The sequence below is a fragment of the Pongo pygmaeus genome, chromosome 2 (genome assembly GCF_028885625.2).
Source record: "Pongo pygmaeus isolate AG05252 chromosome 2, NHGRI_mPonPyg2-v2.0_pri, whole genome shotgun sequence".
In the NCBI taxonomy this organism is placed as follows: Eukaryota; Metazoa; Chordata; class Mammalia; order Primates; family Hominidae; genus Pongo; species Pongo pygmaeus.
The window spans coordinates 188,861,538-188,881,317 of NC_085930.1; the positions used below are offsets into that span (position 1 = coordinate 188,861,538).

At 40.9% G+C, this 19,780-nt stretch overlaps 1 protein-coding gene across 2 annotated transcripts in view; it reads left to right on the plus strand.

Moving 5' to 3' along the window:
* USP13 (ubiquitin specific peptidase 13) overlaps positions 1-19,780 on the plus strand; it is a 134,900-nt gene that overhangs the window by 22,969 nt on the left and 92,151 nt on the right. Inside the window, exons 2-3 of one of the 2 annotated variants that reach the window (XM_054479442.2) lie at positions 6,199-6,324; positions 14,436-14,496. In XM_054479442.2, coding sequence (XP_054335417.1) covers positions 6,199-6,324; positions 14,436-14,496 — 187 coding nt within the window. The remainder of the gene's footprint in view (positions 1-6,198; positions 6,325-14,435; positions 14,497-19,780) is intronic. The other variant, XM_054479443.2, reaches the window with a different exon arrangement.

Below are 19,780 nucleotides of genomic sequence, written 5' to 3' on the forward strand. Positions count from 1 at the left end.
CCTGCCTCCTGGGTTCAAGCAATTCTCCTGCCTCAGCCTCCTGAGTAGCTGGGACTAGAGGCATGTGCTGCCGTGCCTGGCTAATTTTTGTATTTTTAGTAGCAATGAGGTTTCACCATGTTGTCCAGGCTGGTCTGGAACTCCTGGCCTCAAGTGATTGGCCTATCTTGGCCTCCCAAAGTGCTGGGATTACAGGCTTGAGCCACTGTGCCCGGCCTGTAATCTGTTTTAATTTAATAGAGCACTCTACCACCATTACTTTAAAAAAAGTTTTATTTTGTATTCTGCCTGATATGGTTTGGCTGTGTCCCCACCCAAATCTTATCTTGAATTGTAGTTCCCATAATCCCCACATGTCGTAGGAGGGACCTGGTGAGAGATAATTGAATCATGGGGTTGGTAACCCCCATCCTGTTCTCGTGATAGTGAGTGAGTTTTCATGAGATCTGATGGTTTTATAAGGAGCTTTTCCCCCTTTGCTCAGTACTTCTCCTTCCAGCCGCCCTGTGAAGAAGGTGTCTTTCTTTCCCTTCGCCTTCCGCCATGATTTTGTTTCCTGAGGCCTTCCCAGCCATGTGGAACTGTGAGTCAGTTAAACCTCTTTCCTTTATAAATTACCCAGTCTCGGCTGTTTCATTATAGCAGTGTGAGAATGGACTCATACACTGTCCTTTGATTCTTCCAGTTGCATTTCACTGTCATCTTGCACCTGCCTGATTTCTTGGCTGCCCTTTTGTCCACATGGAGGCATGCGCTTTACCATGCTTTCTTGGGTGGCGATCTTAGTGAGAAGATGGCTGGTTAATGAGAGGATGAGGTAGAGGGTTTGAAACTCTATGAGTCAAGAAGCTTAGCTTGATTGTGGGCTGTATACCATTCTCTGTGCTTTGGTCCCAAGGAAATTGGGAGACAGTTATCCATATAGACTTTTTATCAGGATTGAAAGAAGCTGTTGGGAGCAGAGGCCATCGGGTGCTGACTCTGTATGTGAAAGACAGTGTATGATAGGACCAATATTTAGATATTAATAGGGCAAGAGAGAAGAAAGCATGGATCATTAGACTGGGGTGTTTGTTTGTTCTATATGTGACAGGTTTGAAAGGGTTTTCCGTCTTAATGTTCCCTGAATGTTTAGAACTACTGGTGAATGCATTGGGCAGTGCCTCCCTGTCAGCACTGGCCACGTAGAGGGGCACACACTACCTCTGTGGCCAGCCTTGGTGTCCAGTGGAACATGCCTGTTGATTTTTTTTTTCCTCGCTCTATTCCCCAGGCTGGCGTGCAGTGGCATGATCTTGGCTTACTACAATCTCTGCCTCCTGGGTTCAAGCAATTCTCCTGCCTCAGCCTCCTGAGTAGCTGGATTACAGGCACCTGCCACCATGCCTAGCTGAGTTTTGTATTTTTAGTAGAGACTGGATTTTACCATGTTGGTCAGGCTGGTCTCGAACTCCTGACCTCAAATGATCCACCCGCCTCGGCCTCCCAAAGTGCTGGAATTACAGGCGTGAGCCACTGTGCCTAGCCACCTGTTCATGTTATAATGAAATCCTTCCTTATGTGGCCATCCCTCTCTGAGTGTCAAATAATTTTTCTCTTTGATTATGGACTTTGTGACATTATCAAGCAACTTCATAAATTGAGAATTCATGTCTGGTATGTTGAATTTCTGGCCAGGTACAGTGGCTCACGCTGTAATCCCAGCACTTTGGGAGGCCAAGGTGGGTGGATAACAAGGTCAGGAGTTGCAGACCAGCCTGGCTAACATGGAGAAACCCCATCTCTACTGAAAATACAACATTAGCCGGGTGTGGTGGTGCATGCCTCTAATCCCAGATACTTGGGAGGCTGAGGCAGGAGAATCGCTTGAACCCGAGAGGTGGAGGTTGCATTGAGCCAAGATCGCGCCATTGCATTCCAGCCTGGGCAACAAGAACAAAACTCAATGAGAAAATAAAATAAAATAAATTTCCATCAGATTCCCTAATAAGTAAAAAACTCTTGACAATGAAATTAGCAAGACTATGATTACTTAAGAAACTATAAACTCTTGGATTATAGAGTATTTCTATATTTTTCTTTAGAAAAATACTGTCCTCGAACATTTTTATTCTTCTGATTGCTAATTTCTTGGTTCTTCTACTAGTTGCCTAGTGTTTTTTTCTGACAGATTAATATTTGTTACTCCCAGCCTATGTGGCTGTCAGACTCACTTATTCTTCCTCCTGCTTGTTTTCCCCCATTATAAAATGATTCAGATAATGAGATAATAATAATTAGCCCATAATGTATAATAAACAACATTTATGTATTGCCGTATAGCACAGAAAGCACTTTGATATATTTCACCCCCTTTAAATTTCATGCAACTCTGTGTGGTGGGAATTATTGCTACGGCCATGTTTATAGAGGAGAACACTGGAGCTCAGAGCCCTATATGGCAGCCTGCCTTAGGCCAGAGAGCTAGCTGGTGACAGTGCATGACCTCTATTACAAATCCCATATTTTCCCCAGTAAATCTTCTGGTTCGAATTCATTGACTGAATTACATTTTATTGGGAGAGAATGGAACTTTTTAAAAAAATCACAATGGATTTAATGAATAGTTGACTATTATAGTGATGCAGTATGTTTTTCTTAAGAGGTCTATCTATCCAAAGAACATGTCTATTTAGAAAACTCTTGAAAATACTTACCTAATCTGTCGATTAGATGCATGTAATGTGTTGTCTCTAGTTGAAGGACTTTTCTAATTTTATTTAAATGATTTCATGTAAAGGTAGAAAAGTTATCCACAAGCACAAGCTATATTATAAGCTTTTTTGGATGCTATTGTTTTTTTTTTTGAGACAGGGTGTCTTTCTGTCACCCAGGCTGGATGGCACAATCATGGCTCACTGCAGCCTTGACCTCCCTGGGCTAAAGTCACCCTTCCACCTCAGCCTCCTAAGTAGCTGGGACAAAAGTCTGGCTAACTTTTGTATTATTATTATTATTTTGTAGAGACAGGGTTTCTCCATGTTGCCCAGACTGGTCTTGAACTCCTGGGCTCAAACAATCTGCCTGCCTCAGCCTTCCAAAATGCTGGGATTGGATGCTATTTTGAAGTCAAGCTTTAAAAATTTCATTTGCAAGTGTTTGCTTGCTAATATCTAAAATTGCAGTTGACTCTGGTCTATTAACTTGTATCCTGTGATCTTGCTAAAATTCACTTATTGCTCTTACTAGTTGTTATTTTCACTAGTGTGTGCAGACTCCTTAGAATTTTCTACATGGACTGTATTGTCATTAGGAAATAGAGGCCATTTTACTTCTTTCTTTGTGATCTTTATACCTTTTATTTATTTATTTATTTATTTAGTTTGCTTATTGCAATGTATATGCTACAGTTAACAGGCACATACTTGAGTTAATGCTGTTAAGTGTTCACATTGTGACAGGACTGTTTATATCCTCACTTAGAAATTCTAGATACTATGTTGGGGAATTTGATTATTAGAAAATTGTTTAAGTTAGCAGTCTTTATTGGAGTTTTAAACAATTATTGGAATTTTAAACAATTTTTTGGAATTTTAAAAATTTTATTGGAATTTAAACAAATTTTAAACAAATTTTAAACAATTTTTATTGGAATTTAAACAAATTTTAAACAAAATTATTGGAATTTTAAATAATTTTTAAATATGTTTGTAATAAACATCAATGTTTGTTTTGATATTGTACTTTGTGCTCTACTGAAATGCACTGTAAGGAATTTTGTAAAGTATTTATTGGCAATTTTGACAGGCGTTCAAAAGTTAGTTTTACATTATTTTATTATTATTAGGACAGGTGAGACTAACCATAGCTTAAAAAAATCCACTTCCTTTGAGGAAAGGATGGCTAATTTTGTAGCCTAAGTTTACAGAAAAGCACGTTAAGCAAAGTGAGAGAAAACAAGAGATGAAATTAAGATAGAAAATCAAGTATCTAAAATTCAAACATATCCTTGACTGTTCATTGTAGCAGTATGTCTTTAACTAAATAATATTATGTGCTTTGAAATGTGGCATAGAGGTATAAAATGAGAAATAGATTCAACTCTAACACTTCCATGCTGTGTGAACTTGGGTAAGTGACCTATCCTTAGTTTTTTTTTTTTTAATACTGTAAAGTAGAAATAACAATAAGCAACTTGCAGTGGTTAGCATTAGAAATAATATACATATACATAAGATGCGCATGGTGGGTCACACCCACTCCCAACACTTTAGGAGGCTGAAGTGGGCGGATTGCTTGAGCCCAGGAGTTTGAGACCAGCCTAGGCAACATGGCAAAACCCTATCTCTACAAGAAATGCAAAAATTAGCTGGGTATGGTGGCACGTGCCTGTAGTCCCAGTTACTTGGGAAGCTGAGGTGGGAGGGTCTTGAGCCCAGGAGGTTGAGGCTGCAGTGAGCCGGGATCCTGCCATTACACTCCAGCCTGGGGAACAGAGTGAGACGCTGTTGAAAACAACAACAACAACAACAAAAAGAAAGAAAGAGAGAGAGAGAAAGAGAACAATATACATGAAGCATATCAGACATGCAATAACATGCATTATAAGATTTCATCCTTTATTATGTACTTATTGTTATTACAGATTGAGTATCCCTTATATGAAATGCTTGGTACTAGAAGTGTTTCAGATTTTTAATTTTTTTTTGGATCTTGGAATATTTGCATTATATTTACTAGTTCAGCATCCCTAATCTGAAAATTGGAAATCCAAAATGCTCCAAAATCTGAAACTTTTTGAACAGCCACATGACGCTTTAACAAAAATGCTCATTGAAGCATTTCAGACTTTTGGATTGGAGATATTCAAGCTGTATTTATTTATTACATTTTTTTTTCCCTTGAGACAGAGTCTTGCTTTGTCACCCAGGCTGGAGTGCAGTGGTGCTATCTCAGCTCACTGCAACCTCCGCCTCCCAGGTTCAAGAGATTCTCCTGCCTCAGCCTCCCGAGTAGCTGGGATTACAGGCATGCGCCACCACACCCAGCTAATTTTTGTATTCTTAGTAGAGACAGGGTTTCACCATGTTGGCCGGGGTGTTCTTGAACTCTTGACCTCGTGATCTGCCTGCCTCGGCCTCCCAAAGTGCTGGGATTACAGGCGTGAGTCACCGTGCCCCGCGTTACATTGTTCTAGTTTATTCATGAATACTATCAAATATCATGTGTCACCAAAGGAAGGGAATAATATCTTTGAAGAACCCTTTCCTGCTAAAAGGACCTAAAACTTTGCATTCCTCACCAATGAATGAGGAAGAACGATGATAAAATATTACAGTGAAAATTTTGCCAACTTTCTTCTATCTTTTTCTTCCTTTGCTCTATTGTCAGACGAGCATGTTTATTTCCTAGAGCCTCTGAGGATCTCACCTCACTGTGAACGTAGCCAGCATTGGGGAAACGATAGCTCGGCTGTCCATAGGAGTACTTGGAGCCAGGGCTGGGGTGAAGCCACTGCTGTGGGTGTCTGTGGAGCTGCCGAATGGTCATTGATGATGACTACAGTGTTGTGACCAAGCGAGTTACAGAGAAACGCCACACTTTGAGACAAATTAAAGAGTCCTTTATTAGCTGGCGACAGAGAGGCAGTTAACGCTCAAAATTCTCTTGGCCCTGAGGAAGGGACTAGTTTTGTTTCTATATTGTGGTCTAAATAGGGGAGGGGGGATTTTAGCTGAAGCAATTTTTACAGAAGCAGAACTGGCAAAAAGTTAAAAAATTAATTGGTTACAAATGCAGTTACAAAAAATAAACAGTTCCAGGTGCAGGGGCTTAAACTATCACAAAGAGATAAATGCAGGGGTTTTGGGTGCCAGCCACCGAGCGCGTCCTCAGGAGCTGGTGGTGCAGCTTGCCTCAATATCTTATCAGTAGGTGCATTCCTGGACGTGCTTTGAGTCAGTTTACACTAGTTACGGCTTAAGGGAGTGGGGTGAAAGGGGGCTGCGAGTGAAGAAACTAAAATGGAGTCTGTCCGGCTCTCTCTCTGCTAGGAGAGAGTCACTCAGGTTAAAACAAGGTAGGGTATCACAGCAGGAGCCTCGGTGGCCCTTTGCCAGGCCTTGTCTTCAGCGTTTGCCTTCCTTCCCTTTCCCTCTTTCTATATCTGACTACTTGGCTAGGTGTCCTTGGCTAATGTACTTTTTCTCTTTCTTCTAGAATTCTGAAGGTGGACTCTATGTATGCATGAATACATTTTTGGCCTTTGGAAGGGAACATGTTGAAAGACATTTTCGAAAAACTGGACAGAGTGTATACATGCACCTGAAAAGACATGTGCGAGAGGTGAGAGCCGCACTTTCAGAGAACCGGCCTTGATGTCTTTCCTGTGACGTTGTCTCAGTGTGCTTTCTCACGTGGAGATTTGAGCATGCCTACATAACTTCTGATTCCCTTTGATGATGAGAAACAAAAACAGCACTGCTTGCAAAATCCAGAGAGTCTCCCAAACCTTACCCTAACCAGTTTTATTTTTCTTCCTCTAAACTTCTGATTGGTGTTAAGAATACATAGGTTGACTAATTGGAAAAAAAAAAAACAAAACTAGGTTTAAAAATACAGAAAAGTACAGAGACACTCATGGATCCAAAAATCAGAAAAAAAAAAACAAACCATTTGAATGTTCCTGTTTCAGATTTGTTTTGTTTTGTTTTTTAGTATAAGAAATAGAGCTTCCTTAAAAATTCAAGTTCCTTTTGTCCCTCTCCCTCGCCAGAAGTAACCACTGCTTTGAACTTTTTCTGTGTCATGCATGCCATTATATTTTATTAACAAATGCATATTCAAGAACAATATATTGTATAACTTTATACGTTTTAAAGATGTAGATAAATGCTATCATACACCTCCCTATAATTCTGTGAAGAATTTTTCCCCTCAGCATCCAAATGTTTCATTTCTTTTGGAATCTGTCCATGTCGAGATACATCTGGATGTATTTAATTCATTTCAATAGTTTGGTTTTTCATCTTATGAGTACCTTGTAATTTATTTTCTTCTCCTATTGATGAACATTTAGATTGTTTCTATTTTTTGCTACTGTAAAGAATGCAGCAGTTAACATTTTTATACACTTCTCCTGGGGGTACATGTGCCGGATTTCTTCAGGAAATAGATCTGGAAGTGGTACTGCAGGCTCGTGTTATGCTTATCTTTGTTTTTACTAGATAGTGCCAAGTCTCTCCCCAGAGTGATTGTACCTATTTACACTCCGATCTGCAATAATTATGATTTCTTGCTTTCCCACACCTTCACCAACCCTTGGTCAGAGTTCTGTTTTTGCCAATCTAAGGATTATGAAGTGGCATCTAAATATTTGGCACATCTCTTTGTACTTTCTATTCTGTTTTTTCTTTTTTTTTCTTGTTGGATTTGCCTATTTAGATTTTTGGCCTATTTCTTTATGGATTTATCTTTTTCTTATAAGTGTGATGAGTTATTTTTACATTCTGGATACCAAACCTTTGTTTGTTACATACTAGATTTCCTTTGAGTCTGTGCCTTACTGAATTTCCTTTGAGTCTGTGGCTTGTTGTTTTACTTTGTTTATGAATTATTTTGTAGAATGGAAGTTGTAAGTTTTGAATTAGTTAGATTTATTAAACTTTTTGTCTTATGAGTTGTGCTTTTTGTATCTTGTCTAAGAAATTGTTTCCTACCTCAAGGTCATAAAGACATTTTATACTAGTCTGTTTTCACGTTGCTGATAAAGACGTACATAAGACTGGGCAATTTACAGAAGAAAGAGGTTTAACAGACTTACAGTTCCATGTGGCTGGGAAAGTGTCACAATCATGGTAGAAGGCAAAAAGGAGCAAGTCACATCTTACGTGGATCGTGGCAGGCAAAGAGAGAGCTTGTGCAGGGAAATTCCCATTTTTAAAACCATCAGATCCCATGAGACTCGTTCACTATCATGAGAACAGTGCAGGAAAGACCCACCCCCATAATTCAGTCACCTCCCACTGGGTTCCTCCCATGACATGGGGGAATTGTGGGAGTTATAATTCCAGAGGAGATTTGAGTGGGGACACAGCCAAACTATATCACATTTCTTACAGTAGTTTTTAAATTTTTATTTAAGTGTGTGTGAGTGTGACTGTTTTAACATTTTAGGTCTGTAATCCATCTATAACTTATTTTTGTATTTGTATGAAGAATGGGAATCTATTTTTTCATATTGATAACTGGTTGTTTCACTATTCATAGAGTAGTACAACCTTTCCCAGTGATTTATAGTATCACCCTTTTATTTTTATTTATTTATTTTTTGAGACGGAGTCTCTCTCTGTCACCAGGCTGGAGTACAGTGGCACGATCTTGGCTCACTGCAACCTCAGCCTCCCGGGTTCAAGTGATTCTCCTGCCTCAGCCTCCTGAGTAGCTGGGACTACAGGTGTCCACCACCATGCCCGGCTAATTTTCGTATTTTTAGTAGAGACAGGGTTTCACCATGTTGGCCAGGATGATCTCGATCTCTCGACCTCATGATCCACCCCCCCCCTTGGCCTCCCAAAGTTCTGGGATTACAAGCAAGAGCCACCACACCTGGCAGTATCACCGTTTATACACACACACACACACACACACACGCACACACACACACTTTGTTTTTTGAGACATGGTCTCACTCTGTCACCCAGGCTGGAGTGCAGTGGCGCCACCACGGCTCATTGCAGCTGCAACCTCCTGGGCTCGAGCGATCCTCCCACCTCAGCCCCCCAAGTAGCTGAGACCACAGGCATGTGTCACAACATCTGGCTAATTTCTGTATTTGTTGTAGAGATGGGGTTTTGCCATGTTTCCCAGGTGACCATGGTGCTCCGTCTTGTGCTCCTGAGCCTAAGCAATCCACTGGCTTCAGCCTCCCAAAGTGCTGGGATTACAGCTGAGAGCCACTGTGCCTGGCTACCCTTTTTATATTTTAACTTGCTGTTCACATTTGGGTCTCTCTTCGCTCTCTCAGTTGTGTTCTGTTGATCTTATTTGTCTGTCTCTGCATTGGTATGGCAAGCCTTGATATCTTTTAGTGCAAGCATTTTTCCATGTTTATTTATTTTTATTTTTATTTTTTTTTCTGATGCTGTGGTTGAAGCCATATTTATTTTTTTTTCCAGAATTTTCCTGGATATTTCTAGCCATTTAGTTTTCTATATGGATTATGGAATTAGTTCATCTAGCTTAAAAAATCCTGTTGGGATTTTGATGACAATCACATTGAATTTATAGATTAACCTATAATCCACATCCTTGTGTAAGCTCTATGAGGGCAGGGACTTTCTTTGGTTTTGTCCACTGCTGTGTCCTTAGTACTTAACAGTGCCTAGCATATAGTAGGTGCTTCATACATATTTATTAAGTATTTAACATAGCATACCTCTTTTTTCACGTTTCCTTTTTGTCATTCAATAATTTTTGTAATTTTCTGTAAAGGAACTCATATTTTGTTAGATTTTTTTTTACTACCCTATAATTTTTTTTTTTTTTTTTTACCATTACTGCTATCCTTTATTTTTTACAGATTAACTGGTTATTGATGGTATTTGGAAATATTGTTAATTAATGAATGTTGATTTTATATTTAGCAATGCTGTTCAACTTTTACTTTAGTTCTAATAGTTTGTGCACGATTTTGGATCTTCTTAATGGTCAATGCTGATTTGAAGTTTCTCTAATTTCTCACTTTAGCCTTCCTAATATAGTCTCTGTTTAAGTTCCTAACAAAGAAGAGGGGGAGAGCAGGAGGAAGAGATTGAAGAAAGGCCAGAAAGTCAGATAAGGCATAAACTCAATGATTAGCTTCAAAATAATTTAATTTTGACTTGCTACTGAATGATTTACACTCATTAATTCTGTTAGCTGCTACATAATAATTCTTGTGAAGTCTGTTTTGTGACTTAATATAAAGTGATTAAATTTTAGAAAACTAAAAAAAAAGGAAGAAAGAAACAGAGGCCCAGAGACTTAGTAACTTGCTCAGGGTCACAAAGTTAGCAGCAGAACTGTGGAATGCTGGTAAACTTGTACAGTAAGCTTTGCCTCTGGAATTTCAAGTTAAATGTTTCACTCTCTGACCAAAATTTCTACTCGTTTTTGCTCTTTCACTCATTTATTCCTATTTTGATCATTTGTTGTAGGTCCTGAAGACCTTCAGGCCCGTGACTTGTTTAGCCTACTTTTCATGATTCATTTCTTTCAACATTCTGTAATCCACAGCACCCTGAACTGACTTTCATTCTCCTGTCTTGCCTCCTTAACTATCCTCCAGAACTCCAAACAGTTGCTCCATTGATGTCACTGTCTACTTCCATGCACAGACTGCTGGAAACCCCACACTATGATGGGTTTGAGACCGTGTCACATTTCGGGCCTTTCCTCTTCCACTGTGCCCTCTCACTGCCCAGCAAACCTTCTAGTCTGTATCCTGTCCCACTCCCGTGAGTGGCCATTCTAACCTTTGGATGCTTTCCTTAAGCCTTTTCTATACATTTCTCATCATTCTCAGAAAATTATCTTGACTTGTACTTTGCAGGAAAAACGGGAATCCCTGGACAGGAACTCACTTAACTTATTCCTTGTGTCCTGGAAGCTCACTCAGTGGCTCACACCTGTAATCCCAGTGCTTTGGGAGGCCAAGGTGGGAGCCTGGCTTGAGGACAGGAGTTTGAGACCACCCTGGGCAACAAAGTGAGACTCCGTCTTGACAAAAAATAAAATAATTAGCCTGGAATGGTGGGGCATGCCTTAGTCTCAGCTACTTGGGAGGCTGAGGTGGGAGGAATACTTGAGCAACAAAGTGAGGCTCTGTCTCTTAAAAAAACAAAACCAACACCACAAAACCATCTTTCTAATTTGTGTCCTTCTTCAGTTGTTGCATTCTTTTATTAAAAGCTTCTTTAAAAACTTTTCTGATCTTGTCTGTACTACATCTGCCACTAAGACTCAACATTGCAGTCTGATCTTGTTAATCCACTAACACTGCCCAGGTTGTCAGTGACCTCTTAGCTGTCACATTTGGTGGACATGTTTTAGCTCTCATATTACTTGACTTTTTGAGTATTTGCATGTTTGAGCTTGTTTTTCTTTGGAACTGTTCCTCTCCTGTTTTCTTTGACACCATTCTTTCTTGGCTTCCTCTTATCCTTTCTCAGTTTCTTTCACCAACATCTCTTCCTTTGTCTACCTCTTAGTTATTGGCATTTGCTAGGATGCCATTTGGCCATCCTGTCTTCTTCCTCAGAAAGATACTTTTCTTCATCAGGGTTATCCATATTTTTGTTTAACCACTTTCTCTAAGCTGATGACATTCAAATTAATATCTCTCTGGAGGTGAAGATCTGATCATCTTATTCTGATCTGGATTTTTCTACTCCAGCATTTCATAGGTACTTCAAGGTTGGTGTGCTCGGACTGAACACAGTATTCTCTTGCTAAAAAATTTCCTTCCTCTTCAATTCTAGAGACCTAGATATTCTTTGATCTGCTTTCCCTCTGTGTCTTACTGGTGATCTTGTTACCTGGGCTTCCCAAATAGCTCTGAGGTCCACCTTGTCTTCTCCATTCCTGCTGTTTTTGTCTGAGTGCTCATTATCCTTAAAAGGACTAGTGCTGGCCAGGTGCAGTTGCTCACACCTGTAATCCCAACACTGGGAGGCTGAGGCGGGTGGATCACCTGAGGTCGGGAGTTCGAGACCAGCCTGACCAACATGGAGAAACCCTGTCTCTACTAAAAATACAAAATTAGCTGGGCATGGTGGCATATGCCTGTAGTCCCAGCTACTCGGGAGGCTGATGCAGGAGAATCGCTTGGACCTGGGAGGCTGAGGTTGCGGTAAGCCGAGATCGCGCCATTGCACTCTAGCCTGGGCAACAAGAGTGAAACTCTGTCTCAAAAAAAAAAAAAAAAGAAAAGACTAGTGCTGTTGCTTCCTGACTAACCTTCCTTCCCTCAAACTTGCTGCCTTCAATCCCAGCCAGTCTGCACACTACTCCCAGAGCCATCTTTTTGAATGCACATGTCTATGGCACATTGGCACTTAAATCTGATGTTTTTCCCTCTTCTACAGGATGAAGTCCAAACTCTTTTGCATGTAATTATAAGGTGCCCATGATCTGGAGCCTGCAGCCTTTCTAACCCTCACTTATTCCACCAAGTTTGTGCTCCAGACATAGCAAATCACTTCTCCTTTCTGGAGCACACTGTGATTTTATGCTTTTGTATATGCTGTTTTCTCTGTCTGGATGCTGTTTTCTCTGTCTAGGATGTCTTAATTCTATCCCCACTCCCCTCTTACCTGTTTTACTCCCTGTAGTCAGGATATCCATCCATTCATCCATCCATCCATCCATCCATCCATCCATCCATCCATCTATCCATCCAGCCAACAAATATTTTCTCAGTAGCTGCTATATGCCAGGATTGCTGCTGCTCTTACCAGCCCTGCCCACACCCTTATCCTCAGATGAACTGATCATTTTCTCCTTATGATATGATTGTGCCTTTTTTGAATCTTTCTTAGCACTCACCAGACCGTTTCTGTGGTATCATTTGTTTACATATATGCTCCCCTACTATGCTGGCTAGCTCCTTAAAAGATGGAACATGTCTTCATTCAGTTGGCAGTCTGAACTCCAGCATAGAATCTGACACATGGGCACAGTCATGTTTGCTGATGGAGGAGTTTTATTTTCTCAAACCTTGTTGATTTTGGTTGTTGACTGATGCAGAGGTGATGGTCTTTAGAAGGAGGTTCTACTCTTTTGCAAGTCTAAGATGTGAATCTCACAGTCTGGGACAGGCTCATGTTCTAGCAAGTCTTCGTGCAACCCCTCCTTGTTATTCTTCTGGCATCATGCAGGAAGGGAGGGGGCAGTGAGACTAAAATAATTAAAAGGACACCATATAATTCTGTAGAGAGATTTCAGGGGACCTCCAGGATTGTTAAAGGTGTTTTGCAATAGGTTTTATTTCATCCCTTTTTGAAGCAGGTAAGTGGAGAGGGGGAAGAAACAGTCTCTGAGATAATAGAGGAGTGATTCTAAGAGAGGAGGTGTGCATTTGGCATCAGTATTTGGAGGGACAGGTTTTTGAGAAAGTGTTCTGTAATGCAGATTCCTAAGATGTGAACTGTAAACCTGTAGTAGAAGCTGTAAAAACTTAATGTGAGAATCACAAGGATGAGTCAGCCTTCAAAGTCAACTATTAAAATGTGAGAAAGCAGACTTAGGACTCATGAGAGGACGAACTGAGAAGCAGAAAATGTGCAGCAAGGTCTCGACACCTCTGGCTGCTTGGAATGATGCAACATTAAACCCACACATGATGGTCTGCTGGAAATGTGCTTTTTTCTAGAAACTGAAAAAACATACACTGTGGAAATATGGTTTTGGCATTATACTTGATTTGAGAGTAAAATGTTTTGTGTGAGCATCAGATGAATGGCCTCTTTTGTATTATCAGTTGATGGGCATTTTATTTCATTACTGCTGACAGCTTCCACCATAGGTAGAAAATACATGATGCTAGGCAGGGTGCGATGGCTCACACCTGTAATCCCAGCACTTTGGGAGACCAAGGTGGGCGGATCATGAGGTTAGGAGTTCAAGACCAGGCTGACCAATACAGTGAAACCCCGTCTCTACTAAAAATACTAAAAATTAGCCGGGTGTGGTGGCAGCCACTTGTAATTTCAGCTACTCGGGAGGTTGAAGCAGGAGAATTGCTTGAAGCCGGGAGGCGGAGGTTGCTGTGAGCCAAGACTGCACCACTGCACTCCAGCCTGGGCGACTGTGTGAGACTCCATCTCAAAAAAAAAAAAAGACAAAAAAAAAAAAAAGAAAATACACGATGTTTACGATGGCAAACATAGCCACTTGTTGGTGCTCCAAAAATGTTTAGGGAGGTTAGATTGAGATTTCATATGACTACACTATCAATGACTATTGATATTTATTAAGCCTTTCAACAATAGTTGTTAGGCATGCCCAGGGCCAAGCACTAGAGACCCACTGGGTAAGCAGGAGAATAAGATCCTCACCTTCTGGAGCCCCATCATCTTTCCTGAGTTTTTCAATGTCAGGCCTGGACTCCTGCCCTCTTGGGAGCAGGTGCTGATTTGAAATTTAAGTATCGACTTCACCTTGATCCCTGGTTTCCATTTCTCTTTCCAGAAGCGCTTTCTTTATAACTTAATAAAAATAAGCATGTGGATAGCATTGCCCTTCACCTACCTGCATTAACCTGGGTCAGTTCCCTGTTTATCCTGGAATTGCTAATCTAGATGGAATATTTCTTCTTGGCCTTCTGTAAAAACTAGGAACCTCTGAGATGTGCTTTTCCCCCACAAAGATGTTTATTTTATAGGCTGCATTTTAATGATCTTTTGTTTTCTTTTCAGAAGGTAAGAGGGGCGTCTGGTGGAGCGTTACCAAAAAGGAGGAATTCCAAGATTTTTTTAGGTAAATAATTATCAGTAGCATGCTCAGATTTTGTGTTTGTGTGAGTGTATGTGTGCATATTCATGTGCAGCTTTGATTTGGAGTAATAGGTTGTTTATTGCTGTACAATTTAAGGATGAGAGGCACAAATTTAAAGGCCTGCCTCCACTTTGCATTTACCTACAAGCGAAGTGTGCTTTTAGCCCTCTTAGTTGGGTTTAGTGCTTTGAAGCAATTATACTTACAGTGACTTGAGAGTAATTATAATTCTGCTTCAGTTCTGTTTATTGCTTACTTCACTTTTATTTTTTGAGACAGGGTCTGGCTCTCTCGCCCAGGCTGGAATGCAGTGGTGCCGTCTTGGCTCACTGCAACCTGTGCCTCCCGGGCTCAAGCCATTCTCCCACCTCAGCCTCCCAAGTAGCTGAGACCACAGGCACACACCACCACGACTGGCTAAATTTTTTGTACTTTTTGTAGTGATGGAGTTTCACCATGTTGCTCAGGCTGGTCTCGAACTCCTGAGCTCAAGCGATCTAACTGCCTTGGCTGGAATTTCAGGCGTGAACCACTGCACCCGGCCAATTTTTTGCTAACTTTAAATAGCTGGCTCTTGCAGTGGCTCACGCCTGTATTCCCAGCACTTTGAGAGGCTGAGGCAGGAGGATTGCTTGAATCTAGGAGTTTGAGATCAGCCTGGGTAATATAAAAAGGGCCTGTTGTTACCAAAAAATTAAAAAATTAGCTGGGTGTAGTGGTGTGTGTCCATAGTCTCAGTGACTTGGGAGGCTGAGGCAGGAGGATCACTTGAGCCCAGGAAGTTGAGGCTGTAGTGAGCAATGATTGCCACTGCACTCCAGCCTGGGTGACAGAGCGGGATCCTGTCTCTCAGAAAAAAAAAAAAGAAGTCAATTTTTTTCTTTTTCTTTCTAAAATTAGCCAAACTGCAGACTTCATTCAGATTTCATAATTTTTCTCCCACTCATGTCCTTTCTTTGTTACAAGATATGATCCAGGATTCCGCATTGTATTTAGTTGTCATGTTTCTTTAATCCTTTCCAGACTCTGATCATTCTTCAGTTTTTCTTTGTCTTTAATAATTGTGACACTTTTGAAGAGTGCTGGTCAGTTATTTTGTAGACTAGACTTCAGTTTGGCTTTATCTGATGTTTTCTCATGAAAAATGTGAAGTATGTATGCATGCATTTTTGGAAAGAATCCTACAGAGATAGCGTGCCCTTCTTAGTGCATGATATCGGGGTACATGATGTTAACATGTTGTCATACTGGTGATGTTGAACTTGATCATTGTTAAGGTAGTGTCTGCTGGGTTTCTTCACTGTAAAGTTATAGTGTAATTAAGAAATATTTTGAGTGATACTTTGAGACTGTGCTAAATATTTTGTTTCTCCTCAAAGTTTTGCTCACTAATTTTAGCATCAGTGGACCTTGCCTGCAATAATGATGGCTCTAGTGTTTGACTAATGGTGATTTGAAAATTTCCCTTATTAGAAGGGCCAGTTTTGCTTATGCAAATGACTACTGATTTCTGTATCATATAATTATGGTCATATTAAGCTTCTGATATGGTTTTCTCAAGCTAAAAAGTGGTTTGATAATATTTGACCAGTTTATATGCCTAAATGCCTCAGATTATTGTTTGAAAGGATTTGTAAAATTGTTTCCATAGTATGATTTCATTTTTGTAAAAAAATTCTATACATACATATACATATGTATGTACAGATATAGACATGTATATGTATGTATGCATGCATGTATGAATGTATATCTGTGTGTGTGCACACACTTCTACACACACATATACATGTGTACATATATAACTGGGAGATCAGAAGAGTCTGGAAGAATACTCCAAACTGTTAATAGTAGCTCTTTCCCAGTAATAGAATGGAAGTGATTCTGATTTTTGTCTTTTTGCTTCTCTATATTTAAACTTTTTCTGTAGCAAACATGTTACTGTGATGAAAAGACACATGAATTATTTGAAAAGTGAAGCCATTGAAAACTGTTGTGGAGCTGAGTTTCTTTCCTGGTTTGATTCTCAGTTACTCTGTGCTGGATCCAACCTTGCTGTCTTCTCCTGCTTCTCAGCTCATGCTTTTCTGTACGAGGCTTATCTGCAGTTGGTTCTTCTAACTTGGCCAATCCTACTTCTCAACCTGCCTTTGGACCACAACCCAGTTTAACCAACTAAACCCAAACCAGGCTAGCATGAACCCCAAAGCTGAAATTATTGAATATCTTCTGATGCTTTGGTTATTAGTCTTCCAGCACCTTTGCACTAATATAGATCATATGATTTCATTTGAATTAAGTAACGTCAGCAGGTTCTTCTTGAAGGCAGAACTAACTAAACATTTTGACTTACCATTGTTAATTTTTATTATTTTCTTTGGTTGAATGAAGAAGTTAGCTGACCTTGGCCTTTAACTTTTGTGTCTTCTTTTCATAAGACCTGGAGGTTTGATTTTTTTTCTAGTGATTATTTTGGTTGTAGAGGATATTATCAGGAAAATGTTTTAGAAATTAATTGAAAGTTAGCACTGAGGTTTTGTGCTTCAAACTGTGTGGACCCCTTCCTTCCATTCTTCCGTAGGGGACTGCCTACCATTTTGTTTCAGTGAGGCTTTTTCTACGGGTTATTCTCTGTGTTCAGGTCAGATTTCATATCTTAGAAAGCCACAAGGTGCATATAGAACTCACAGCCCAAAAAAAGTGTTCTATGACTATATTAATTTAAAAATGAATGCCATTAGCCCCACATCCCATTTCTCCCTATTGTTTTATATCCAGGTTCTTTACAAATTTACCTCTTTCATCCCAGTAGGAGTTCTTTCTTTTTCTTTTTCTTTTTTCTTTTTTCTTTTTTTGAGACAGGAACTCATTCTGTTGCCCAGGCTGGAGTGCAGTGCCACAATCATAGTTCACTGCAGCCTCACCCTGCCAGGCTCAAGCGATCCTCATGCCTCAGTCTCCCAAGTAGCTGGGACTACAGGCACACACCACCACACATGGTTAATTAAAAAAAATTTTTTTTAAAGTGATGGGGTCTCACTGTGTTGCCCAGGCTGGTCTTGAACTTCAGTCTCCCAAAGTGCTGGGATTACATGTGTGAGCTGCTGTGCCTGGCCGGGAAGTTATTTTTTACAGGAATTCATTTTTTGCAAGTTCTGATTTAATGCCCCCCCTCTACTGGTGCTTCTTATCTCCTAGGAATAGGCACTTTTCTCTTGTCACATTGGTCCCAGCCCTCTGAGTTGATGTGACCTGTAAGTTAATTTCAGTGATGGGCTGTGTATTAGGGTTACATCTGGTTTATGTAACAGTAAATTTAAAACACTAGTAACTTTGTTTATTTATTTATTTGTTTATTTATTTATTTGAGCCAGAGTCTTGCTCTGTCACCCAGGTTGGTGTGCAGTGGTGCGATGTTGGCTCACTGCAACCTCCGCCCTCCGAGTTCAAGTAATTCTCCTGCCTCAGCCTCCCAAGTAGCTGGGATTACAGGTGCCCACCACCATGCCCAGCTAATTTTTGTATTTTTTTTTAGTAGAGATGAGGTTTCACTGTGTTGGTCAGGCTGGTCTTGAACTCCTGACCTCAGGTGGTCTGCCCACCTCGGCCTCCCAAAGTGCTGGGATTACAGGCGTGAACCACCGCACCTGGCCTATTTATTTATTTTCGAGACAGCATCTCACTGTGTCACTCAGGCTGGAGTGCAGTGGCATAATCATGGTCACTGCAGACTCGGCCTCCTGTAGGGCTCAAGTGATCCTCCCACCTCAGCCTCCCAAGTAGCTGGGACCACAGGCATGTGCCACCATGCCTGGCTAATTTTTGTATTTTTCTTTGGAGACGGGGTTTTGCCATGTTGCCCAGGCTGGTCTCAAACTCTTGGGCTCAAGTGATTTGCCTGTGTTGACCTCCCAGAATGCTGGGATTACAGGTGTCAGTCACTGTGCCCAGCCGATTCTGGTAACTTTAAACAAGACAGATGCTTATTTTGCTGTCATGTAGAGGATGTTGGGAAGCAGTAAGTGCGGTGATGTGATGGCCTCATGTTCACCAGGGATCTAGGCTCTTCCCATATTCCTGCTTCACCATCCATCCTGGCCCATGATTTCCAACCTCATGGTCACCTTGTGGTCCAAAATGGCTACTGGAACTCCAGCCATCACATCCTGATTCTGGAAAGCATGAAAGAGGAAAAGGAAGGCCGGGCACGGTGGCTCATGCCTGTAATCCCAGCACTTTGGGAAGCCGAGGCAGGTGGATCACCTGAGGTCAGGAGTTCGGCAGCCTGGCCAACATGGTGAAACCCTGTCTCTACTAAAAATACAAAAAATTAGCCTGGCATGGTGGCACATGACTGTAATCCCAGCTACTTGTGAGGCTGAGGCAGGAGAATTGCTTGAACCTGGGAGGTGGAGGTTGCAGTGAGCTGAGATCGCACCATTGCACTCCAGCCTGGGCAACGAGAGTGAAACTCCATCTCAAAAAAAAAAAAGAAACAAAGAAAAGAGGAGAAATAGGAAGGACAAAATAGTCTATCTCCCAGCAGAGTCACCTTGCCTTTGTCAGCCTTCTCATAGAGCCCCCAATCAGTTTACGCCTCTCTGGCAGAACTTGGTCATGTGGCCACATCTAGCTGCACAGGAGACTGGAAAATAAAGCCCACCGACTGGCTTCACTGAGTAAAGTTTGGGGTCTCTTATTAGGAAGAAGGGGACAGTGGGTATTGGGAGGCAGCTAGTAGCCTCTGCCACAGACTCTTTCCCTCAAAGGGACGCTGGGATTGTTTCCTCATGGAGAGGAAGATAACTCAGAGCTCTCTTGCAGTGTCTCTGTTATTTTTTGGCTAGGAAGTACTATTTCACTGGTACTGAAATGAAATTATGATGCTCCTTCTTCCGCTTCATGAAACAGATGTAGGTGGCCAATGCTTTATCTTGGATGGAGGTGTTTTATTCCCATTCATTTGATGACTTTGTGAATAATTCCTTTTCCATTGGCTCAACAGTGACATTGAAACCATTGAATCATTTGGTTACAACCTGCAATTGACTTTACAAGAGAAGCTGAGGCCACTGGCTGGTGCCAAAAGGCTTCCCGTTGTCCTGAACAGCACCCTGCCCCTCAGTGGTCAAATCACTTTCCCTCCACATTACTTTGACGTTCATTCAAGTGAAATGACCTCAGTACTAGCTTTTGCTGCTATTTTTTTTTTTTTTTAACTAGCAACGACAATTATTGGTACTTGAAAAATCATTTAAATTCTATA